At 65.0% G+C, this 24,108-nt stretch overlaps 5 protein-coding genes across 5 annotated transcripts in view; 4 read left to right on the top strand and 1 right to left on the bottom strand.

Moving 5' to 3' along the window:
* Positions 1–1,253: 1,253 nt before the first annotated feature.
* EMIHUDRAFT_238807 (hypothetical protein) lies at positions 1,254–1,780 on the top strand (the record flags this gene model as incomplete). Its single annotated transcript, XM_005776626.1, has 2 exons — positions 1,254–1,277; positions 1,460–1,780. The coding sequence occupies 2 exons, from the start codon at positions 1,254–1,256 to the stop codon at positions 1,778–1,780; spliced, it is 345 nt and encodes a 114-aa protein (XP_005776683.1).
* A 3,676-nt stretch (positions 1,781–5,456) lies between these two features.
* Positions 5,457–6,145, bottom strand: EMIHUDRAFT_367775 (hypothetical protein; the record flags this gene model as incomplete). Its single annotated transcript, XM_005776625.1, has 1 exon — positions 5,457–6,145. One exon carries the CDS (start codon positions 6,140–6,142, stop codon positions 5,615–5,617), a length of 528 nt encoding a protein of 175 aa, XP_005776682.1. The 3' UTR covers positions 5,457–5,614.
* Positions 6,146–8,832: 2,687 nt separating this feature from the next.
* On the top strand, positions 8,833–10,804 carry EMIHUDRAFT_469368 (hypothetical protein; the record flags this gene model as incomplete). Its single annotated transcript, XM_005776624.1, has 3 exons — positions 8,833–8,872; positions 9,883–9,957; positions 10,080–10,804. Coding segments are annotated over 3 exons (709 nt in total), but the record flags the coding sequence as incomplete, so codon positions are not given.
* Positions 10,805–13,046: 2,242 nt separating this feature from the next.
* EMIHUDRAFT_469367 (hypothetical protein) lies at positions 13,047–17,704 on the top strand (the record flags this gene model as incomplete). Its single annotated transcript, XM_005776623.1, has 4 exons — positions 13,047–13,095; positions 14,932–15,488; positions 16,408–16,482; positions 16,705–17,704. 4 exons carry the CDS (start codon positions 13,047–13,049, stop codon positions 17,023–17,025), a joined length of 1,002 nt encoding a protein of 333 aa, XP_005776680.1. The 3' UTR covers positions 17,026–17,704.
* A 5,745-nt stretch (positions 17,705–23,449) lies between these two features.
* The window catches only part of EMIHUDRAFT_238801 (hypothetical protein), a gene marked incomplete at both ends in the record, with an annotated part of 2,665 nt that continues 2,006 nt past the window's right edge, over positions 23,450–24,108 (top strand). The window contains 2 exons of the mRNA XM_005776622.1: positions 23,450–23,704; positions 23,783–23,957. Of these exons, the coding sequence (XP_005776679.1) occupies positions 23,450–23,704; positions 23,783–23,957 (430 nt within the window). The remainder of the gene's footprint in view (positions 23,705–23,782; positions 23,958–24,108) is intronic.

Genomic DNA, 24,108 nt, shown 5'->3' with positions numbered 1-24,108 from the left:
CAGAGTGGGTGCGGAGCCGGAGCTGGTGCGGAGGGTCGGCGGCGCGTTTCTCCTCTCGCGCTCTCTCTCCTCGCGCTACGTGCGCCTCCTCTTCCTCTCGACACACCAGTTCGACGCGAGCAGAGCCCGAGCTGCAGTATACCCTACCGACCCGGCGCCCAAACCCAAGGACATAAAACAGGCGAGCAAGCGGCGGCTGCAGTCTGTGAGCGTGCCGGCCTGGCAGCCTAGACTCCGAAAGACGGACTCTTATATTGCCAGAGGCGGAGGATCTCCCCACATCTCCCCGTCTCTCCCCCAGATCTCGAGGCCTAGATGCGGAGTATCTCCCCATATCTCCCCATATCTCCCCATATCTCGTGCCTAGACGCCGAAGCGGGACTCTTGCCTCCCAACCCGCGCTCGACCGCATTCCGCCGCATTCAGCTGCATTGGCCTCCCTCGTCCTCACGCGGTGCTCTGAGTACGCTGCACAGTGCCGTCCTCCCGCCCTCACGTCGGCGTCCTCGGCGCGCAGGACTGGGAGGCCTTCTCGGCCTCGCTGCTGCTGCACTGGACGAGCGCCGCCTCCGGGCTCGAGCTCGGGCGGAGCCGCACTCAATCACTAGTTGGTTTGCTACGATGACTCAGTGTGACCGCGTAGGCTCGAGCTCGGGCGGAGCCGCACTCAATCACTAGTTGGTTTGCTACGATGACTCAGTGTGACCGCGTAGGCTCGAGCTCGGGCGGAGCCGCACTCAATCACTAGTTGGTTTGCTACGATGACTCAGTGTGACCGCGTAGGCTCGAGCTCGACGGAGCCGTCACCAAGGGCTTGCGCGCCGTCCGAAACTCGCTGTCCGACCAGCGCGCGTCGGCGGTGCTCGGGTGGCCGCTGATGCAGCAGGCGGAGCTGGCCGCGAGATGCGCCGAGATGCGCCGAGATGCGCCGAGATGCGCCGAGATGCGCCGAGATGCGCCGAGATGCGCCGAGATGCGCCGAGAAGCGCCGCGATTCGCCGCCGATGCGGTGTGCTACCCGTCGGTCGAGATCAGCCGAGATCTGCCGGGAGATCTGCCGAGATCTGCCGAGATCTGCCGAGATCTGCCGAGATGCGAGGCGCACTTGCGTGGGAAGGGGTGCTTCCCCCCCCCCCCCCCCACCCCACCCCCCCCACCCACCTTAGGCGGTGCTGGCCGCGCTGCCCACCGCTCTCGGCCCCGACCGACCGGCGGTCGCCCTGCGCTCAACGGTCGCCGCAGTGAGCTCGCGCATGCGGCCGCTGCTGCGCGCTGTCGTCGAGACGTGCGGCATCCTCTCCTCGCCCCACGAGCCTGCGGGACCCGTTTAATTAATAACTAAATTAAATTAATTAATTAATTAGGCATCCTCTCCTCGCCCCGCGAGCCGCGGGACCCGTTTAATTAGTAATTAAATCAATCAATGAATTAATTAGGCATCCTCTCCTCGCCCCGCGAGCTGCGGGACCTCTTTGGGTGGCTCGCCGACATCGCCGACACCCTCCGCGCGATGGGCCTCTCGCCCCCCGACGCGGCCGCCCTCCTCTCCTGCCTCACCCGCTGCCTGCCCGGACAGCAGGCGGCGGGCAGCACGCAGCCCGCGCCGCCCGCAGAGCCGCCCGAGCCGCCGGCGCCTCCGAGCCGCTGGTCGGCCATCGCGACGGTCCTCTCGTTGCAGAGCTCGGCCGAGAGCGCGCCCGCCGAGGCGGGGCAGGCCGAGGCGTGGCAGCGCTTCCTCGACGGCGCGACGCCGGTCATCTTGCGGCTCCTGGTGGTGTAGGGAGGGTACACTCGGTGCGACAGTGTTTTACACAGATTGTTTGACCGACCAGCGAGACGCGATCAGATTAGCCGAGATTGGCCGAGATGAGCCGAGATTGGCCGAGATTAGCCGAGATCGAGCACGAGGAGCGCGACAGCGAGGACCTGAGCACGAGCTGCGCGTCCCATATCTCCCCGTATCTCCCGTATCTCCCCGTATCTCCCTCTCCCTCTCTCTCCATCTCCTCTATCAGGCGATTAAATATTAATTATCGAGATCGCACGAGATACGCGAGAGGTGTGTGAGAGCGGAGAGCGAGAGGGGTGTGTGATGAGATATTTGATCGAGAGAGGCACGGATTGAGATCGAGAGAGGCGATTAAAAATTAATTATCGAGATTGCACGAGATCAGGCGCTTGCTGCGGCGCTGCTGGCGCTAGGCCGAGGTGGCGGAGGCGGCGGAGGCGGCGGAGGCGGCGGAGTTGAGGCTGACGGCGGCCCGAGAGAGGTAGAGGTGTGTACGGCTCTATGCGGTGTGTATGATCGGGAGAGGCATGGATCGAGGTCGAGAGGAGCGAGAGGTGCGTATGCGTATGCGGCGCCCGCTGCAGAAAAAAAGTTTTGGGAAATCGGTAGGGAAACAATGGGGCCTGGGAGCCCCAGAAATGGAAAGAAAACACGACTCTTTAGGCTATAGCTTTCTACCTATCTCCGCCCCAAGGGCGCTTCGCGCCGTGCCAACGGCGCCGAGCGTGCAGCGCAGCGCACACGCGACACGTCCCTTGCACGGCGTCTGATAAAACAGCGCTTCTAGCCCTATCCGAGTCGAAAAGCCGCTAAGTCTTTTTTTCGCCGTCGAGCCTCTCTAGCGGCGCTGCGCGCCGCGTGGAAAGAGCGCTGCGTACAGAGCAGCAGCCGCTGCGTACGCACCGTGAAGGCCGTGTCGTGAGTCGGCGAGCCGAGCCCTATTCATAGCAGAAGGTGTGAACGGCGCCTCTTCACACCTCAACACCGTGAACGCCGTCAAGCGCCTTCTCACCGCCCCAATGGCGGTCCGCGCCTCGCTAACAGTGCCGAGCGAGTACCGCAGCACACGCGCGACACGCCTCTTGCACGGCGTGTCTGATGATTCGGCGCCTCGAGCCCTATCCGAGTCGAAAAGTGTGAGAACCGTCTCTTCACACCTCGGAACCGCTAAGTCTTTTTTTTGCCGTCAAGCCGCTCTAGCGGCGCTGCGCGCCGCGTTGAGAGCGCGGCGCGTGCAGGGGAGCACACGCTGAGCACACGCCGCGAAGGCCGTCTCACGAGTCGGCGGACCGAGCCCTATTCATAGCAGAAAGTGTGAACGGCGCCTCTTCACACCTCAACACCGTGAACGCCGTCAAGCGCCTTCTCACAGCCCCAAAGGCGCTCCGCGCCTTGCTACAGCGCCGATCGTGCAGCGCAGCACACGTGCGACATCTCGCCGCCCCAAGGGCGCTCCGCGCCTCGCAAACAGCGCCGAGCGTATAGCACAGCACACGCGCAGCACACCCACTGAGCGGCCTCAGTAAAACGGCGTCTCAAGCCCTATTCGAGTCGAAAGGTGTGAGAATTGTCTCTTCACACCTCAAAGCCGCTAAGTCTTTTTTTCGCCGTCAAACCGCTCTAGCGGCGCTGCGCGCCGTGTGGAGAGCGCGGCGCGTACAGAGGAGCGCGTGCTGCAAACGCACCGCCAAAGCCGCCTCGTGAGCCGGCGAGCCGAGCCCTATTCACAGCATAAAGTGTGAACGGCGTCTCTTCACACCTCGAGCCGTGAACGCCGTCTAGCGCCTTCTCGCCGCCCCAAATGGCGCTCCGCGCCGCGCTATCAGCGCCAAACGTGTAGCACAACACACGTGCGACTCGCCCCGTGAACGGCGTCTGGACAAACGGCGCCTCGAGCCCTATCCGAGTCGAAAAGTGTGAGAACCGTCTTTTCACACCTCAAAACCGCTAAGTCTTTTTTTCGCCGTCAAGCCGCTGCGCGCGCTGCGCGCCGTGTGGAGAGCGCGGCGCGTACAGAGGCGCGTGCTGCACACGCACCGCCAAAGCCGCCTCGTGAGCCGGCGAGCCGAGCCCTGTTCATAGCAGAACGTGTGAGAATCGTCTCTTCACACCTCAACACCGTGAACGCCGTCAAACGCCTTCTCACCAAACCCAAGGGCGCCCCGCGCCGTGCTCGCAGCGCCGTGCGTGCAGCGCAGCACACGCGCGACGCGCCCCTTGCACGGCGTCTGATAAAACGGCGCCTCGAGCCCTATCCGAGTCAAAAAGTGTGAGAACCGTCTCTTCACACCTCGAAGCCGCTAAGTCTTTTTTTCGCCGTCAAACCGCTCTAGCGGCGCTGCGCGCCGCGTAAAGAGCGCGGCGCGTGCAGAGGAACTCACGCTGCGTACGCACCGCGAAGGCCGTCTCTTGAGTCGGCGATCTGCGCCCTATTCACAGAATAAAGTGTGAACGGCGTCTCTTCACACCTCGAGCCGTGAACGCCGTCTAGCGCCTTCTCGCCGCCCCAAATGGCGCTCCGCGCCGCGCTATCAGCGCCAAACGTGTAGCACAACACACGTGCGACTCGCCCCGTGAACGGCGTCTGGACAAACGGCGCCTCGAGCCCTATCCGAGTCGAAAAGTGTGAGAACCGTCTTTTCACACCTCAAAACCGCTAAGTCTTTTTTTCGCCGTCAAGCCGCTGCGCGCGCTGCGCGCCGTGTGGAGAGCGCGGCGCGTACAGAGGCGCGTGCTGCACACGCACCGCCAAAGCCGCCTCGTGAGCCGGCGAGCCGAGCCCTGTTCATAGCAGAACGTGTGAGAATCGTCTCTTCACACCTCAACACCGTGAACGCCGTCAAACGCCTTCTCACCAAACCCAAGGGCGCCCCGCGCCGTGCTCGCAGCGCCGTGCGTGCAGCGCAGCACACGCGCGACGCGCCCCTTGCACGGCGTCTGATAAAACGGCGCCTCGAGCCCTATCCGAGTCAAAAAGTGTGAGAACCGTCTCTTCACACCTCGAAGCCGCTAAGTCTTTTTTTCGCCGTCAAACCGCTCTAGCGGCGCTGCGCGCCGCGTAAAGAGCGCGGCGCGTGCAGAGGAACTCACGCTGCGTACGCACCGCGAAGGCCGTCTCTTGAGTCGGCGATCTGCGCCCTATTCACAGAATAAAGTGTGAACGGCGTCTCTTCACACCTCGACACCGTGAACGCCGTCCGGCGCCTTCTCGCCGCCCCAAGGGCGCTCCGCGCCGTGCTAACAGCGCTGAGCGTGCAGCGCAGCACACACGACGCACGCCCCGTGAACGGCGTCTGACAAAACGGCGCCTCGAGCCCTATCCGAGTCGAAAGGTGTGAACATCGTCTCTTCACACGTCGAAGCCGCTAAGTCTTTTTTTCGCCGTCAAGCCGCTCAGACGGCGCTGCGCGCCGCGTTGAGAGCGCGGAGCGTACAGAGGGGCACACGTTGCGTACGCAGCGCGAAGGCCGTCTCGTGAGTCGGCGAGCCGTAGAAAAGATATGTTTTCTTTTTCCCCCTTGTTTTCATCGGATGGCACAACGGCGGAGTAGTTGTCAGTCTCTTGGCACTTCTCGAACATGTTTTTGAGCCATCTCGCCGCCGTTGGCGGAGCTGAGTGCCGCCGCGCACACGGCAAATGTCGCACTCCGTGGGAAACGTCGGCGGCAACGCCGGAAATCATTTTTGAAATAAAACTCACCAGACAACAACGCCGTGTAAATGCCAACGAACCGTTTTGCGCTCCTAACCAACAGCAACACACACCCCGGCCGGAACTACTCGTCGGCGGATGTGGACCAGAGCGACGGCCCATCCGGCCCTGCATCATGGGATGCCCGGCTTGGGCGCCGGCGACGACGCGTACGGCCACCCCGAGGGCCTCTTAGCGACGGCAACCGTCGTGCCGGTGGCGGTGCCGGACCCGGTGGCGGGCGTCTTACGCTTGTTGCACGGGGTGGTGGTGGCGCCTTGTGGCAGCGGCCCCGGAGGCGCGGCCGGTCGAGCCGGCGCTGACTCCTGACAAATGCGCACAATCTCGCTTCCGTAAGTGTTCATCTTGTCCATCCCGATGCCGTTGACGAGCTTGAGCTCATCGAGGCTCGTCGGGCAGCGGGCCGCAACCGACCGCAGCACGGAGTTGTGCAGGACGTGGTAGGGCTCAACCTTGTCGGCCTGCGCCCTTTTCGCCCTGAAGGAGCGGAGCGCTGCGAGCAGGAGGCTGTCCGCTTGATCTCCGGCAGCCGTCTGCGGAGGCGCCGCGGGCCTTGGAGGAGGAGGGGCCGAGTTGGTCGCTGGCTGCCGGGCGCCGCAGGAAACGAGCTCCGTGTACGCAGCGTGCGATGTGTCGTGCATGTGACGAATGCGCGACCGGATTGCGCCGTTGGTTCGGCCGAATCGCTTGGCCAGCCTCGCCACGACGGCGTTGACCTCCTGAGTACCGGGAAGCTCGCCATCAGCCTGCAGCTGCACGTGGCAAAGTGCGTGCCAGACCGCCTTGCTGTCGTCGAGAGGCCACTGGCCGGGCATTGCTGTCAACCGTGGCCGATTGGTGGCGCGAAGGGCGGCTGTCAGCTAACCGGGGCGAGAGCGCGAAAGAGAAATGTGGCACGCCGAGGCAAGGAAACTTGAAAATTTATAAAGGAAACTTGATAAAAGAAAGAACAACAGTTTTTCTTTGCTTTGGCCCGACGCCGGCTCGCGCTGTACGAGTTGCTCTCGCTCGCGGAGGAGCGTCGCAGTGTGCACCCACGCAACGCCTTCGCACATCCACACCACACTCTGCGTAGCCATGGCATTTCACTCCGTGTGCGTGCGACTCGCACTCGCTCTCTTGCCCTCGCCGCCGCCTTCGCCGCCGCCGCCTTCGCCTCCGTGACTTCGGATCGCTTCCCCATTTCTCGCACTGCCTCGCTCGCCACGTTCGACAACAGTGCACCAGCGCTCGCTTTCTCTCGCTCCCACTCACGCTTCGTGCTTCGCTACTAGGTTCTTCGCATCTACTTGGAGTGGATAGCGTCTGCCGCCTCTCGCTGCTCTGTCCGCTCTGCCACCTCGATGCCGCGGTTGCGACGCTCTGATGCCACTCCCTAGTTCGCAGCAGCTCCATCGCTCGTTGCACCAAGGAGCGACGACGAGGCGGCAGCATCGCATCGGCGGTGCCAGCCGTTGTCACGCTCGGCCATCTCGCGCCGCCATCTCCACCTCTCTCACCGCCGCCTCAGTCTTCGCCACCACGCGATCGCCTCCGGCGAGCCCGCAAGCACGAAGCCGGCTCTCCTCGCACTCGCGTCGCTCTCCGCCCCGGAGGGATGGCCAGTTAGGTGTGCCAAGGTTGTGTGCGGTTAGGGTTAGCGGTTGCCGGAGCCGCGCACTCAAGTTAGGGTTAAAGACGTAGTAACACGCCGCGAGCGAGGGTTAAGCTAGGGTTATACGTCCCCCGTCCACGGCTCGACGAGGGCTCAAAAATCGATAAAAACGGCCCACCCGGCGAAAAAATCGCGCGCTGCGCGCGCAGGAAGAGAGAGAAGGAGAGAGAGAGAGTTATTGCCGCCACCCGCGCACCCCCCTCTCGCCCGGGAGAAAGTTGACGAGCGGAGCGAGGCAACTTTCCCGGGGCGAGCGCCGGCCGCGCGCGGAAAACGCGGTTTTTGCCAAAACGGTGGAGGCCGCCCCGCGCTACCGCCCATCAAACCCGCACCGCCTGAAGCCCTCGGGAAGGCCCTCAAAACGTCGACGCGGGAGGCCGAAAATCGCCTCGCTTCAGAGCCCGCGGGAGGACGGACCCCACGCCGCCCCACGAGCGACCCGCGCAACCCGCGACCCACGGCCGTGCGGAGAATCGGCAGGAGACGTCCGCAGCCCCCAGGATCGTCCTCGTCCGATCCCACCATCGGCCACCATGACCCTCCCCGCGCGCGCTGGAAATCTTCAGGCCCTCTGCTCGACTTTGGACGACCGACTTTATTTCGGGTGCTAAAGCAGCTCGCACGGGCCCACCTCGCCGCCCCCGCCGCCGCCCGCCCCCGCGCGGCAGGCCCGGCGCCGCTGGCCTCCCCCGCGCACCTCACGGGGCGCCATGACACCGCCTGCCAGCCGGCCTGCAGCAGTGCGGGACAGCTGCTGCTACATTCCTCGCCTCCCGACGGCCACGGCGCCGCCCCGCGGTCGAAGCTCGCAAAACCACGCACGGCCCCGTCCACACCGCTCATCGGGCGCCCGCTCGCGCCGCCCGCGGACCCCTCTCCCGCCAAACCCGCCCCTCTCCTAGCCCCTCCCAGGAGCCGCCACACAGGCCTCGCCTCGCCTCGCACCCGCCCCCCCAAAATAGGGAGCCATTTCTGGGGCTCCCAGGCCATTCCCTGTCGATTGCTGACGGACAACTTTTTTCCGGCGGAATTTCCCCTAGTTTTTTCTTATTTGCCCGCAGCGGGCGGATCTCTCTCTCTGATCAACAGCGACTCTGCTGTCTCTCTCGCCCCTCTCGCCCCCATGCCTCGGCCACGCCCCGGCGCATCCTCCGTGCACCCTCCCGGCGCGGCGCGGCGCCGGACCCCTCGTCGACGCGCTTTGATCGCCGCCTCGCCTCTCGACGCGCCGCTCCCGCTCCGCCGTCTTCTCGGCGGCGGCGCGGCCTGACCTGGGCAGGGTCCGCTCCCGATCTTCTTTACGTGCGCCCCGCACGCGACCACCTCCCTTCTCGCCCAGCGAGGTCTCGGCGCGCGGCCGCTGCTGCTCGCCACGCTCGCCGCCGTGGTGCTCGTGCGGCTGCTGTGGCCCGAGGCGAGCCGCGCGGAGCTGCTGTGGACGATCGACCCGCCCGAGGCGGCGCGGCAGCACATCCGGCGGCTGATCCTCCCGCCCGAGGCCATCCGCCTCCGCCCGGCAGACACCTCCCCCACGAGCGCAGCCGGAAGCTGCGGTGACAGGAGGAGCGGCGGAGGCGGCGGCGGCGGCGGCGGCGGCGGAGGCAGCAGTGGCGGTGGCGGTGGCGGAGGCGGCGGCGGCGGCGGCGGCGGCGAAGACGGCGGAGGAGGAGTCGTCGCATGGGCGGGGTCGACCAGAGTGGGGGCGGAGCCGGAGCTGGTGCGGAGGGTCGGCGGCGCGTTTCTCCTCTCGCGCTCTCTCTCCTCGCGCTACGTGCGCCTCCTCTTCCTCTCGACACACCAGTTCGACGCGAGCAGAGCCCGAGCGGCAGTATACCCTACCGACCCGGCGCCCAAACCCAAGGACATAAAACAGGCGAGCAAGCGGCGGCTGCAGTCTGTGAGCGTGCCGGCCTGGCAGCCTAGACTCCGAAAGACGGACTCTTATATTGCCAGAGGCGGAGTATCTCCCCACATCTCCCCGTCTCTCCCCCAGATCTCGAGGCCTAGATGCGGAGTATCTCCCCATATCTCCCCATATCTCCCCATATCTCGTGCCTAGACGCCGAAGCGGGACTCTTGCCTCCCAACCCGCGCTCGACCGCATTCCGCCGCATTCAGCTGCATTGGCCCCCCTCGTCCTCACGCGGTGCTCTGAGTACGCTGCACAGTGCCGTCCTCCCGCCCTCATGTCGGCGTCCTCGGCGCGCAGGACTGGGAGGCCTTCTCGGCCTCGCTGCTGCTGCACTGGACGAGTGCCGCCTCCGGGCTCGAGCTCGGGCGGAGCCGCACTCAACCACTAGTTGGTTTGCTACGATGACTCAGTGTGACCGCGTAGACTTGAGCTCGACGGAGCCGTCACCAAGGGCTTGCGCGCCGTCCGAAACTCGCTGTCCGACCAGCGCGCGTCGGCGGTGCTCGGGTGGCCGCTGATGCAGCAGGCGGAGCTGGCCGCGAGATGCGCCGAGATGCGCCGAGATGCGCCGAGATGCGCCGAGATGCGCCGAGATGCGCCGAGATGCGTCGAGATGCGCCGAGATGCGCCGAGATGCGCCGAGATGCGCCGAGATGCGCCGCCGATGCGGTGTGCTACCCGTCGGTCGAGATCAGCCGAGATCTGCCGGGAGATCTGCCGAGATCTGCCGAGATCTGCCGAGATGCGAGGCGCACTTGCGTGGGCAGCGGTGCCTCCCCCCCCACCCACCCCCCCACCCCCCCCACCCACCTTAGGCGGTGCTGGCCGCGCTGCCCACCGCTCTCGGCCCCGACCGACCGGCGGTCGCCCTGCGCTCAACGGTCGCCGCAGTGAGCTCGCGCATGCGGCCGCTGCTGCGCGCTGTCGTCGAGACATGCGGCATCCTCTCCTCGCCCCGCGAGCCTGCGGGACCCGTTTAATTAATAATTAAATCAATCAATCAATTAATTAGGCATCCTCTCCTCGCCCCGCGAGCTGCGGGACCTCTTTGGGTGGCTCGCCGACATCGCCGACACCCTCCGCGCGATGGGCCTCTCGCCCCCCGACGCGGCCGCCCTCCTCTCCTGCCTCACCCGCTGCCTGCCCGGACAGCAGGCGGCGGGCAGCACGCAGCCCGCGCCGCCCGCAGAGCCGCCCGAGCCGCCGGCGCCTCCGAGCCGCTGGTCGGCCATCGCGACGGTCCTCTCGTTGCAGAGCTCGGCCGAGAGCGCGCCCGCCGAGGCGGGGCAGGCCGAGGCGTGGCAGCGCTTCCTCGACGGCGCGACGCCGGTCATCTTGCGGCTCCTGGTGGTGTAGGGAGGGTACACTCGGTGCGACAGTGTTTTACAGTGATTGTTTGACCGACCAGCGAGACGCGATCAGATTAGCCGAGATTGGCCGAGATCAGCCGAGATTGGCCGAGATTAGCCGAGATCGAGCACGAGGAGCGCGACAGCGAGGACCTGAGCACGAGCTGCGCGTCCCATATCTCCCCGTATCTCCCGTATCTCCCCGTATCTCCCTCTCCCTCTCTCTCCATCTCCTCTATCAGGCGATTAAATATTAATTATCGAGATCGCACGAGATACGCGAGAGGTGTGTGAGAGCGGAGAGCGAGAGGGGTGTGTGATGAGATATTTGATCGAGAGAGGCACGGATTGAGATCGAGAGAGGCGATTAAAAATTAATTATCGAGATTGCACGAGATCAGGCGCTTGCTGCGGCGCTGCTGGCGCTAGGCCGAGGTGGCGGAGGCGGCGGAGGCGGCGGAGGCGGCGGAGTTGAGGCTGACGGCGGCCCGAGAGAGGTAGAGGTGTGTACGGCTCTATGCGGTGTGTATGATCGGGAGAGGCATGGATCGAGGTCGAGAGGAGCGAGAGGTGCGTATGCGTATGCGGCGCCCGCTGGAAAAAAAGTTTTGGGAAATCGGTAGGGAAACAATGGGGCCTGGGAGCCCCAGAAATGGAAAGAAAACACGACTCTTTAGACTATAGCTTTCTACCTATCTCCGCCCCAAGGGCGCTTCGCGCCGTGCCAACGGCGCCGAGCGTGCAGCGCAGCGCACACGCGACACGTCCCTTGCACGGCGTCTGATAAAACAGCGCTTCTAGCCCTATCCGAGTCGAAAAGCCGCTAAGTCTTTTTTTCGCCGCGTGGAAAGAGCGCTGCGTACAGAGCAGCAGCCGCTGCGTACGCACCGTGAAGGCCGTGTCGTGAGTCGGCGAGCCGAGCCCTATTCATAGCAGAAGGTGTGAACGGCGCCTCTTCACACCTCAACACCGTGAACGCCGTCAAGCGCCTTCTCACCGCCCCAATGGCGGTCCGCGCCTCGCTAACAGTGCCGAGCGAGTACCGCAGCACACGCGCGACACGCCTCTTGCACGGCGTCTGATGATTCGGCGCCTCGAGCCCTATCCGAGTCGAAAAGTGTGAGAACCGTCTCTTCACACCTCGGAACCGCTAAGTCTTTTTTTTGCCGTCAAGCCGCTCTAGCGGCGCTGCGCGCCGCGTTGAGAGCGCGGCGCGTGCAGGGGAGCACACGCTGAGCACACGCCGCGAAGGCCGTCTCACGAGTCGGCGGACCGAGCCCTATTCATAGCAGAAAGTGTGAACTACGCCTCTTCACACCTCGAGCCGTGAACGCCGTCCGGCGCCCTCTCTCCGCCCCATGGGCGCTCCGCGCCGTGCTAACAGCGCCAAACGTGTAGCACAGCACGTTCGACTCGCCCCGTGAACGGCGTCTGGACAAACGGCGCAACGAGCCCTATCCGGGTCGAAAAGTGTGAGAACCGTCATTTCACACCTCGGAGCCGCTAAGTCTTTTTTTCGCCGTCAAGCCGCTAGCGGCGCTGCGCGCCGCAAAGAGAGCGCGGCGCGTGCAGAGGAGCACATGCTGCACACGCACCGCGAAGGCCGTCTCACGAGTCGGCGAGCTGAGCCCTGTTCATAGCAAAAAGTGTGAACGGCGCCTCTTCACACCTCAACACCGTGAACGCCGTCAAGCGCCTTCTCACCGCCCCAAAGGCGCTCCGCGCCTTGCTACAGCGCCGATCGTGCAGCGCAGCACACGTGCGACACGCCACTCGCACGGCGTCTGATGAGTCGGCGCCTCGAGCCCTATCCGAGTCGAAAAGTGTGAGAACCGTCATTTCACACCTCAAAGCCGCTAAGTCATTTTTTCGCCGTCAACCCGCTCTGGCGGCGCTGCGCGCCGCAAAGAGAGCGCGGCGCGTGCAGAGGAGCACATGCTGCACACGCACGGTGAAGGCCGTCTCACGAGTCGGCGAGCCGAGCCCTATTCATAGCAAACCTCACACCTCGAAGCCGCTAAGTCTTTTTTTCGCCGTCAAGCCGCTCTAGCGGCGCTGCGCGCCGCGTTGAGAGCGCGGCGCGTGCGTAGGAGCACGTGCTGCACACGCACCGCGATGGCCGTCTCGTGAGTCGGCGATCTGAGCCCTATTCGTGGCACAAAGTGCGAACGGCGTCTCTTCACACCTCGAGTCGTGAATGCCGTCCGGCGCCTTCTCGCCGCCCCAAAGGCGCTCCTCGCCGGGCTAGCAGCGCCGAGCGTGTAGCGCAGCACACGCGACACACGGCCTTTGAATGGCGTCTGACAAATGTTTTTCTTCTTCTCAGCGCATCCATCTCGGCGCGTCGATTCTTCGTTTTCCGGGTTCCAATTCTTTTCCTGCCTCGCCTGTCGCGTGAATCGTTTCGTGCGACCGCCTCTTGTCGAATAAATAAATAAATAAATAAATAGAGACCGCCTCTTGTCGAAAATTCTTTACCGGTGCCGCAAAATTCTTTTTCGGTCGCGGACGGCACAGCTCGCTCGCTTGCCATTTGCTCACGCTCGCGCAGGCGCGTCGCAGCGTGCACCCACGCAACGCCTCCGCTCCGTCCACACCACCCACTGCGTAGCCATGGCATTTCCGTGTGCATGCGACGGACTCGCTCTCCTGCACTTGCCGCCGCCCTCGCCACCGCCGGTTCCGAAACTGCTCTGCGGCCGCCATCGCACTCACTGCCTCGCTCTGCAGGACTCGACACCAGCGCCACCTGACCCGCACCCGCTCGCTCTCGCTCACGCTTCGTGCTGTCGCTGCTAGGGTCTTCGCTCATCGACTCGGAGCGCCGGCCGCCTCTCTCGTGCTCTTTTCGCTGTCACGTCACCTCGACACCGCGCGGTCGCGACTCTCGATGTTGCGTCGGCTCTCTCGGTCACAGCGTCACCACCCGCTGAGCCGAGCAGCAAAGGCGAGGCGCAGCCTCGCATCGGCGGTGGCCGACCGCCGTGCCGACGGAAAAAATGCCTTCGATCCCGCCGCAACCCTCCATCTCACCGCCGCCGTCTTCGCCACGAGACCGCCTCCGGCGAGCTCGGCCGGCTCTCCTCGCCCACGCGGCGCTCTCGAGCGCCCCAAGCATAAAGATTGCCGGGTGTCGTTAGGGTTAGCCAGGGTAGTGTTGCGGTTAGGGTTAGAGGTGGCACACCGTCATGACGTTAGGGTTAGGATCACGTCGAGAGCTAGGGTTAAGTTAGGGTTACGAGCTCCCCGCCACGGCTCGACGGAGGGCTCAAAAATCGTTTAAAACGGCCCTCCCGCCGAAAAAATCGCGCGCTGCGCGCGCAGGGAGAAAGAGAGAGGGAGAGAGAGTCAAATCACCGCCGCCGCAACCACACCCCCGGCGGAGCCCGGGAGAAAGTCGTGGAGCGCAGCGACACGACTTTCCCGGGGCGACGCCGGCGCGCGCGAAAAACGCGGTATTTGCCAAAACGGTGGAGGGCGCCCCGCGCTACCGGCCCATCAAACCCGCACCGCCCGAAGCCCTCGGGAAGGCCCTCAAAACGTCGACGCGGGAGGGCGAAAATCGCCTCGCTTCAGAGCCCGCGCGAGGACGGACCCCACGCCGCCCCACGAGCGACCCGCGCAACCCGCGACCAACAGCAGTGCGGAGAATCGGCAGGAGGTGTCCGCAGCCCCCAGGATCGTCCTCGTCCGATACAACCACCGACCACCATGGCCCTCCCCGCGCGCGCTGCAAATCTCCAGGCCCTCTGCTCGACTTTGGACGACCGACTTTATTTCGGGTGCTAAAGCAGCTCGCGCGGGCCCACCTCGCCGCCCCCGCCCCCGCCCGCCCCCGCGCGGCAGGCCCGGCGCCGCTCGCTTCCTCCGCGCACCTCACGGGGCGCCATGACACCGCCTGCCAGGCGGCCTGCAGCAGCGCGGGACAGCAGCTGCTACATTCCTCGCCTCCCGACGGCCACGGCGCCGCCCCGCGGTCGAATCTCGCAAAACCACGCACGTCCCCGTCCACACCGCTCACCCGACGCCCGCTCGCGCCGCCCGCGGACCCCTCTCCCGCCAAGCCCGCCCCTCTCCTAGCCCCTCCCAGAAGCCGCCACTCAGGCCTCGCCTCGCCTCGCACCAGTCCCCCAAAAATAGGCAGCCATTTCTGGGGCTCCCAGGCCATTCCGTATCGATTTCCGAAAACTTTTTTTCCGGCGGAATTTTACGTGCAGTCGTATTTCTTTATTTGCCCGCACAGCCTCTCGCTGCAGCCTCTCAGCCCTGCTGTCTCTCTCGCCCCTCTCGCCGCCACGCCTCGGCCACGCCCCTGCGTGTCCTCCGTGCATCCTCCCGGCGCGGCGCGGCGCCCGACCGCGCGTCGGCGCGGTCTGATCGCCGCCTCGCCTCTCGACGCGCCGCTCCCGCTCCGCCGTCTTCTCGGCGGCGGCGCGGCCTGACCTGGGCAGGGTCCGCTCCCGATCTTCTTTACGTGCGCCCCGCACGCGACCACCTCCCTTCTCGCCCAGCGAGGTCTCGGCGCGCGGCCGCTGCTGCTCGCCACGCTCGCCGCCGTGGTGCTCGTGCGGCTGCTGTGGCCCGAGGCGAGCCGCGCGGAGCTGCTGTGGACGATCGACCCGCCCGAGGCGGCGCGGCAGCACATCCGGCGGCTGATCCTCCCGCCCGAGGCCATCCGCCTCCGCCCGGCAGACACCTCCCCCACGAGCGCAGCCGGAAGCTGCGGTGACAGGAGGAGCGGCGGAGGCGGCGGCGGCGGCGGCGGCGGCGGAGGCAGCAGTGGCGGTGGCGGCGGCGGAGGCGGCGGCGGCGGCGGAGGCGGCGGCGAAGACGGCGGAGGAGGAGTCGTCGCATGGGCGGGGTCGACCAGAGTGGGTGCGGAGCCGGAGCTGGTGCGGAGGGTCGGCGGCGCGTTTCTCCTCTCGCGCTCTCTCTCCTCGCGCTACGTGCGCCTCCTCTTCCTCTCGACACACCAGTTCGACGCGAGCAGAGCCCGCGCTGCAGTATACCCTACCGACCCGGCGCCCAAACCCAAGGACATAAAGCAGGCGAGCAAGCGGCGGCTGCAGTCTGTGAGCGTGCCGGCCTGGCAGCCTAGACTCCGAAGACGGACTCTTATATTGCCAGAGGCGGAGTATCTCCCCACATCTCCCCGTCTCTCCCCCAGATCTCGAGGCCTAGATGCGGAGTATCTCCCCATATCTCCCCATATCTCCCCATATCTCGTGCCTAGACGCCGAAGCGGGACTCTTGCCTCCCAACCCGCGCTCGACCGCATTCTGCCGCATGCAGCTGCATTGGCCTCCCTCGTCCTCACGCGGTGCTCTGAGTACGCTGCACAGTGCCGTCCTCCCGCCCTCATGTCGGCGTCCTCGGCGCGCAGGACTGGGAGGCTTTCTCGGCCTCGCTGCTGCTGCACTGGACGAGCGCCGCCTCCGGGCTCGAGCTCGGGCGGAGCCGCACTCAATCACGAGTTGGTTTGCTACGATGACTCAGTGTGACCGCGTAGGCTCGAGCTGGGGCGGAGCCGCACTCAATCACTAGTTGGTTTGCTACGATGACTCAGTGTGACCGCGTAGGCTCGAGCTCGACGGGGCCGTCACCAAGGGCTTGCGCGCCGTCCGAAACTCGCTGTCCGACCAGCGCGCGTCGGCGGTGCTCGGGTGGCCGCTGATGCAGCAGGCGGAGCTGGCCGCGAGATGCGCCGAGATGCGCCGAGATGCGCCGAGATGCGCCGAGATGCGCCGAGATGCGCCGAGATGCGCCGAGATGCGCCGAGATTCGCCGAGATTCGCCGAGATGCGCCGAGATGCGCCGCGATTCGCCGAGATTCGCCGCCGATGCGGTGTGCTTCCCGTCGGTCGAGATCAGCCGAGATCTGCCGGGAGATCTGCCGAGATCTGCCGAGATCTGCCGAGATGCGAGGCGCACTTGCGTGGGCAGCGGTGCCTCCCCCCCCACCCACCCCCCCACCCCCCCCACCCACCTTAGGCGGTGCTGGCCGCGCTGCCCACCGCTCTCGGCCCCGACCGACCGGCGGTCGCCCTGCGCTCAACGGTCGCCGCAGTGAGCTCGCGCATGCGGCCGCTGCTGCGCGCTGTCGTCGAGACGTGCGGCATCCTCTCCTCGCCCCACGAGCCTGCGGGACCTGTTTAATTAATAACTAAATTAAATTAATTAATTAATTAGGCATCCTCTCCTCGCCCCGCGAGCCGCGGGACCCGTTTAATTCATAACTAAATCAATCAATCAATGAATTGATTAGGCATCCTCTCCTCGCCCCGCGAGCTGCGGGACCTCTTTGGGTGGCTCGCCGACATCGCCGACACCCTCCGCGCGATGGGCCTCTCGCCCCCCGACGCGGCCGCCCTCCTCTCCTGCCTCACCCGCTGCCTGCCCGGACAGCAGGCGGCGGGCAGCACGCAGCCCGCGCCGCCCGCAGAGCCGCCCGAGCCGCCGGCGCCTCCGAGCCGCTGGTCGGCCATCGCGACGGTCCTCTCGTTGCAGAGCTCGGCCGAGAGCGCGCCCGCCGAGGCGGGGCAGGCCGAGGCGTGGCAGCGCTTCCTCGACGGCGCGACGCCGGTCATCTTGCGGCTCCTGGTGGTGTAGGGAGGGTACACTCGGTGCGACAGTGTTTTACACAGATTGTTTGACCGACCAGCGAGACGCGATCAGATTAGCCGAGATTGGCCGAGATGAGCCGAGATTGGCCGAGATTAGCCGAGATCGAGCACGAGGAGCGCGACAGCGAGGACCTGAGCACGAGCTGCGCGTCCCATATCTCCCCGTATCTCCCGTATCTCCCCGTATCTCCCTCTCCCTCTCTCTCCATCTCCTCTATCAGGCGATTAAATATTAATTATCGAGATCGCACGAGATACGCGAGAGGTGTGTGAGCGGAGAGCGAGAGGGGCGATATGATCGAGATCGCGCGAGATGAGCGAGAGGTGTGTGAGAGCGGAGAGCGAGAGGGGTGTGTGATGAGATATTTGATCGAGAGAGGCACGGATTGAGATCGAGAGAGGCGATTAAAAATTAATTATCGAGATTGCACGAGATCAGGCGCTTGCTGCGGCGCTGCTGGCGCTAGGCCGAGGTGGCGGAGGCGGCGGAGGCGGCGGAGGCGGCGGAGTTGAGGCTGACGGCGGCCCGAGAGAGGTAGAGGTGTGTACGGCTCTATGCGGTGTGTATGATCGGGAGAGGCATGGATCGAGGTCGAGAGGAGCGAGAGGTGCGTATGCGTATGCGGCGCCCGCTGCAGAAAAAAAGTTTTGGGAAATCGGTAGGGAAACAATGGGGCCTGGGAGCCCCAGAAATGGAAAGAAAACACGACTCTTTAGACTATAGCTTTCTACCTATCTCCGCCCCAAGGGCGCTTCGCGCCGTGCCAACGGCGCCGAGCGTGCAGCGCAGCGCACACGCGACACGTCCCTTGCACGGCGTCTGATAAAACAGCGCTTCTAGCCCTATCCGAGTCGAAAAGCCGCTACCTTAAGGTAAGTCTTTTTTTCGCCGTCGAGCCTCTCTAGCGGCGCTGCGCGCCGCGTGGAAAGAGCGCTGCGTACAGAGCAGCAGCCGCTGCGTACGCACCGTGAAGGCCGTGTCGTGAGTCGGCGAGCCGAGCCCTATTCATAGCAGAAGGTGTGAACGGCGCCTCTTCACACCTCAACACCGTGAAGGCCGTCAAGCGCCTTCTCACCGCCCCAATGGCGGTCCGCGCCTCGCTAACAGTGCCGAGCGAGTACCGCAGCACACGCGCGACACGCCACTCGCACGGCGTCTGATGAGTCGGCGCCTCGAGCCCTATCCGAGTCGAAAAGTGTGAGAACCGTCTCTTCACACCTCGGAACCGCTAAGTCTTTTTTTTTGCCGTCAAGCCGCTCTAGCGGCGCTGCGCGCCGCGTTGAGAGCGCGGCGCGTGCAGGGGAGCACACGCTGAGCACACGCCGCGAAGGCCGTCTCACGAGTCGGCGGACCGAGCCCTATTCATAGCAGAAAGTGTGAACGGCGCCTCTTCACACCTCGAGCCGTGAACGCCGTCCGGCGCCCTCTCTCCGCCCCATGGGCGCTCCGCGCCGTGCTAACAGCGCCAAACGTGTAGCACAGCACGTTCGACTCGCCCCGTGAACGGCGTCTGGACAAACGGCGCAACGAGCCCTATCCGAGTCGAAAAGTGTGAGAACCGTCATTTCACACCTCGAAACCGCTAAGTCATTTTTTCGCCGTCAAGCCGCTCTAGCGGCGCTGCGCGCCGCAAAGAGAGCGCGGCGCGTGCAGAGGAGCACATGCTGCACACGCACCGCGAAGGCCGTCTCACGAGTCGGCGAGCCGAGCCCTGTTCATAGCAAAAAGTGTGAACGGCGCCTCTTCACACCTCAACACCGTGAACGCCGTCAAGCGCCTTCTCACCGCCCCAAAGGCGCTCCGCGCCTTGCTACAGCGCCGAGCGTGCAGCGCAGCACACGTGCGACACGCCACTCGCACGGCGTCTGATGAGTCGGCGCCTCGAGCCCTATCCGAGTCGAAAAGTGTGAGAACCGTCATTTCACACCTCGAAACCGCTAAGTCATTTTTTCGCCGTCAAGCCGCTCTAGCGGCGCTGCGCGCCGCAAAGAGAGCGCGGCGCGTGCAGAGGAGCACACGCTGAGCACACGCCGCGAAGGCCGTCTCACGAGTCGGCGAGCCGAGCCCTATTCATAGCAAAGAGTGTGAACGGCGCCTCTTCACACCTCGAGCCGTGAACACCGTCCGGCGCCTTCTCACCGCCCCAAGAGCGCTGCGCGCCGTGCTAACGGCGCCGAGCGTGCAGCGCAGCACACGCGCGACACGCCCCTCGCACGGCGTCTGATAAATCGGCGTCTCGAGCCCTATCCGAGTCGAAATGTGTGAGAACCGTCATTTCACACCTCGAAACCGCTAAGTCATTTTTTCGCCGTCAAGCCGCTCTAGCGGCGCTGCGCGCCGCAAAGAAGCGCGGCGCGTGCGTAGGAGCACGTGCTGCACACGCACGGTGAAGGCCGTCTCACGAGACGGCGAGCCGAGCCCTATTCATAGCAAAGAGTGTGAACGGCGCCTCTTCACACCTCGAGCCGTAAACACCGTCCGGCGCCTTCTCACCGCCCCGAGGGCGCTCCGCGCCGTGCTAACGGCGCCGAGCGTGCAGCGCAGCACACGTGCGACACGCCACTCGCACGGCGTCTGATGAGTCGGCGCCTCGAGCCCTATCCGGGTCGAAAAGTGTGAGAACCGTCATTTCACACCTCGAAACCGCTAAGTCATTTTTTCGCCGTCAACCCGCTCTAGCGGCGCTGCGCGCCACGTGGAGGGCGCGGCGCGTGCGTAGGAGCACGTGCTGCACACGCACCGCGAAGGCCGTTCACGAGTCGGCGAGCCGAGCCCTATTCATAGCAGAGAGTGTGAACGGCGCCTCTTCACACCTCGAGACGTGAACACCGTCCGGCGTCTTCTCACCGGCCCAAGGGCGCTCCGCGCCTTGCTACAGCGCCGATCGTGCAGCGCAGCACACGCGCGACACGCCACTCGCACGGCGTCTGATGAGTCGGCGCCTCGAGCCCTATCCGGGTCGAAAAGTGTGAGAACCGTCATTTCACACCTCGAAACCGCTAAGTCATTTTTTCGCCGTCAACCCGCTCTAGCGGCGCTGCGCGCCGCAAAGAGAGCGCGGCGCGTGCAGAGGAGCACATGCTGCACACGCACGGTGAAGGCCATCTCACGAGTCGGCGAGCCGAGCCCTATTCATAGCAAAGAGTGTGAACGGCGCCTCTTCACACCTTAACACCGTGATCGCCGGCAACCGCGCCTTCTCACCGCCCCAAGAGCGCTGCGCGCCGTGCAAACGGCGCCGAGCGTGCAGCGCAGCACACGCGCGACACGCCACTCGCACGGCGTCTGATGACCCGGCGCCTCGAGCCCTATCCGAGTCGAAAAGTGTGAGAACCGTCATTTCACACCTCGAAACCGCTAAGTCATTTTTTCGCCGTCAAGCCGCTCTAGCGGCGCTGCGCGCCGCGTTGAGAGCGCGGCGCGTGCAGAGGAGCACATGGTGCACACGCACGGTGAAGGCCATCTCACGAGTCGGCGAGCCGAGCCCTATTCATAGCAAAGAGTGTGAACGGCGCCTCTTCACACCTTAACACCGTGATCGCCGGCAACCGCGCCTTCTCACCGCCCCAAGAGCGCTGCGCGCCGTGCAAACGGCGCCGAGCGTGCAGCGCAGAACACGCGCAACACGCCACTCGCACGGCGTCTGATGACCCGGCGCCTCGAGCCCTATCCGAGTCGAAAAGTGTGAGAACCGTCATTTCACACCTCGAAACCGCTAAGTCATTTTTTCGCCGTCAAGCCACTCTAGCGGCGCTGCGCGCCGCAAAGAGAGCGCGTCGCGTGCAGAGGAGCACACACTTCATACGCACCGCGAAGGCCGCCTCGTGAGTCGGCGAGCCGAGCCTGTTCACGGCATAAAGTGTGAACGGCGTCTCTTCACACCTTTAGCCGTGAACGCCATCCGGCGCCCTCTCGCCGCCCCAACGGCGCTCCGCGCCTCGCTAACAGCGCCAAGCGTGCAGCGCAGCACACGCGCAGCACGCCCCTCGCACGGCGGCTGATGAATCGGCGCCTCGAGCCCTACCCGAGCCGAAAAGTGTGAGAACCGTCTTTTCACACCTCAAAGCCGCTAAGTCTTCTTTTCGCCGTCAAGCCGCTCTAGCGGCGCTGCGCGCCGTGTGGAGACCGCGGCGCGTACAGAGGAGCGCGTGCTGCACACGCACCGCCAAGGCCGCCTCGTGAGTCGGCGAGCCGAGCCCTGTTCATAGCATGAAGTGTGAACGGCGTCTCTTCACCTCGACACCGTGAACGCCGTCCGGCAACTTCTCACCGCCCCAAAGGCGCTCCGCGCCGTACTAACAGCGCCGAGCGTGTAGCGCAGTACACGCGCGACGCGCCCCGTGAACGGCGCCTAATGAATCGGCGCCTCGAGCCCTATCCGAGCCGAAAAGTGTGAGAACCGTCTTTTCACACCTCAAAGCCGCTAAGTCTTTTTTTCGCCGTCAAGCCGCTCTAGCGGCGCTGCGCGCCGCAAAGAGAGCGCGGCGCGTGCGGAGGAGCACGCGCTGCGCACGCACCGCGAAGGCCGTCTCTTGAGTCGGCAAGCCGAGCCCTATTCATAGCAGAAAGTGTGAACGGCGTCTCTTCACACCTCGAGCCGTGAACACCGTCCGGCGCCTTCTCGCCGCCCCAAGGGCGCTCCGCGCCGTGCTCGCAGCGCCGAACGTGTAGCGCAGTACACGCGCGACACGCCCCTTGCACGGCGTCTGAAAAAACGGCGCCTCGAGCCCTATCCGAGTCGAAAAGTGTGAGAACCGTCTTTTCACACCTCAAAGCCGCTAAGTCTTTTTTTCGCCGTCAAGCCGCTCTAGCGGCGCTGCGCGCCGCGTGGAGAGCGCGGCGCGTGCGTAGGAGCACGTGCATGCGCTGCTGACGCACCGCGAAGGCCGTCTCTTGAGTCGGCGAGCCGAGCCCTATTCATAGCAGAAAGTGTGAACGGCGTCTCTTCACACCTCGAGCCGTGAGCGCCGTCCGGCGCCCTCTCACCGCCCCTCACACCTCGAAGCCGCTAAGTCTTTTTTTCGCCGTCAACCCGCTCTAGCGGCGCTGCGCGCCGCGTTGAGAGCGCGGCGCGTGCAGAGGAGCACGTGCTGCACACGCACCGCGATGGCCGTCTCGTTAGTCGGCGATCTGAGCCCTATTCGTGGCACAAAGTGCGAACGGCGTCTCTTCACACCTCGAGTCGTGAAGGCCGTCCGGCGCCTTCTCGCCGCCCCAAAGGCGCTCCTCGCCGGGCTAGCAGCGCCGAGCGTGTAGCGCAGCACACGCGACACACGGCCTTTGAATGGCGTCTGACAAATGTTTTTCTTCTTCTCAGCGCATCCATCTCGGCGCGTCGATTCTTCGTTTTCCGGGTTCCAATTCTTTTCCTGCCTCGCCTGTCGCGTGAATCGTTTCGTGCGACCGCCTCTTGTCGAATAAATAAATAAATAAATAAATAGAGACCGCCTCTTGTCGAAAATTCTTTACCGGCTGCGCGGCAAAATTCTTTTTCGGTCGCGGACGGCACAGCTCGCTCGCTTGCCATTTGCTCACGCTCGCGCAGGCGCGTCGCAGCGTGCACCCACGCAACGCCTCCGCTCCGTCCACACCACCCACTGCGTAGCCATGGCATTTCCGTGTGCATGCGACGGACTCGCTCTCCTGCACTTGCCGCCGCCCTCGCCACCGCCGGTTCCGAAACTGCTCTGCGGCCGCCATCGCACTCACTGCCTCGCTCTGCAGGACTCGACACCAGCGCCACCTGACCCGCACCCGCTCGCTCTCGCTCACGCTTCGTGCTGTCGCTGCTAGGGTCTTCGCTCATCGACTCGGAGCGCCGGCCGCCTCTCTCGTGCTCTTTTCGCTGTCACGTCACCTCGACACCGCGCGGTCGCGACTCTCGATGTTGCGTCGGCTCTCTCGGTCACAGCGTCACCACCCGCTGCGCCGAGCAGCAAAGGCGAGGCGCAGCCTCGCATCGGCGGTGGCCGACCGCCGTGCCGACGGAAAAAATGCCTTCGATCCCGCCGCAACCCTCCATCTCACCGCCGCCGTCTTCGCCACGAGACCGCCTCCGGCGAGCTCGGCCGGCTCTCCTCGCCCACGCGGCGCTCTCGAGCGCCCCAAGCATAAAGATTGCCGGGTGTCGTTAGGGTTAGCCAGGGTAGTGTTGCGGTTAGGGTTAGAGGTGGCACACCGTCATGACGTTAGGGTTAGGATCACGTCGAGAGCTAGGGTTAAGTTAGGGTTACGAGCTCCCCGCCACGGCTCGACGGAGGGCTCAAAAATCGTTTAAAACGGCCCTCCCGCCGAAAAAATCGCGCGCTGCGCGCGCAGGGAGAGAGAGAGAGGGAGAGAGAGTCAAATCACCGCCGCCGCAACCACACCCCGGCGGATTCAAAAACCTTCAAAACGGCGAAACGGGGCCATGGCCGACGCTCGCGATGGCCCGTCCGTTGCGGCCAGGCTCAAACTGTGCGCGCAAGCCACAGGAGAGGCGGTGGCGCCGCAAGACGAGGCGATGATTCGCATCCTCTCGCAGCTCGCCGTGGAGCGCAACTGGTGGAGCTTCAGCGTCAACCCGACGCCCATGGGCAAGCAGTTCATTGTCCAGCCCCAGTCCCAGTGGGAGAGGGACAGGGAGCGGCAGCAGGCCAAGGAGGGCAGTACCCCACCGCAGCCTGTGCCTGCTGCCACCTCCGCCGCGGCACCGCCCGCAGCACCGCCTGCCGCCGCTGCAGCTCCGGCCGCAGCACCGCAGGCACACCCGCAGCACCAACAGGTGCAGCAACCCCAGCCCAACGAGTCGCCCGAGGGGTGGACCAGGGTTGGGAAGGGCGGCATGCCGGACAGGTTCACCATGAGGAACCCTGGCCGCAAGCCGCCGGGCAAGGCGGTCAAGCGCAAGCCTGACCGCCAGCCCGCACCCAAGGGAGGTGGACCCCCACCCCCCTCTCCCAAGGTGAACAAGAACAGGCTGAGCGCGCTGGGCGCTGGCCCTTCTGGCACCAGCGGGAGCCACGAGCGCGCACCACCGCGCTCCCCCTCCCCCTCCTCGCCGCCTGCCAAATCACCGCGGCCGTCTGT

The sequence above is a fragment of the Emiliania huxleyi genome (genome assembly GCF_000372725.1).
Source record: "Emiliania huxleyi CCMP1516 unplaced genomic scaffold EMIHUscaffold_276, whole genome shotgun sequence".
NCBI lineage: Eukaryota > Haptophyta > Isochrysidales > Noelaerhabdaceae > Emiliania > Emiliania huxleyi.
Note: the sequence above shows the minus strand (reverse complement) of the source record. Positions and strands in the feature narration are given on the sequence as shown.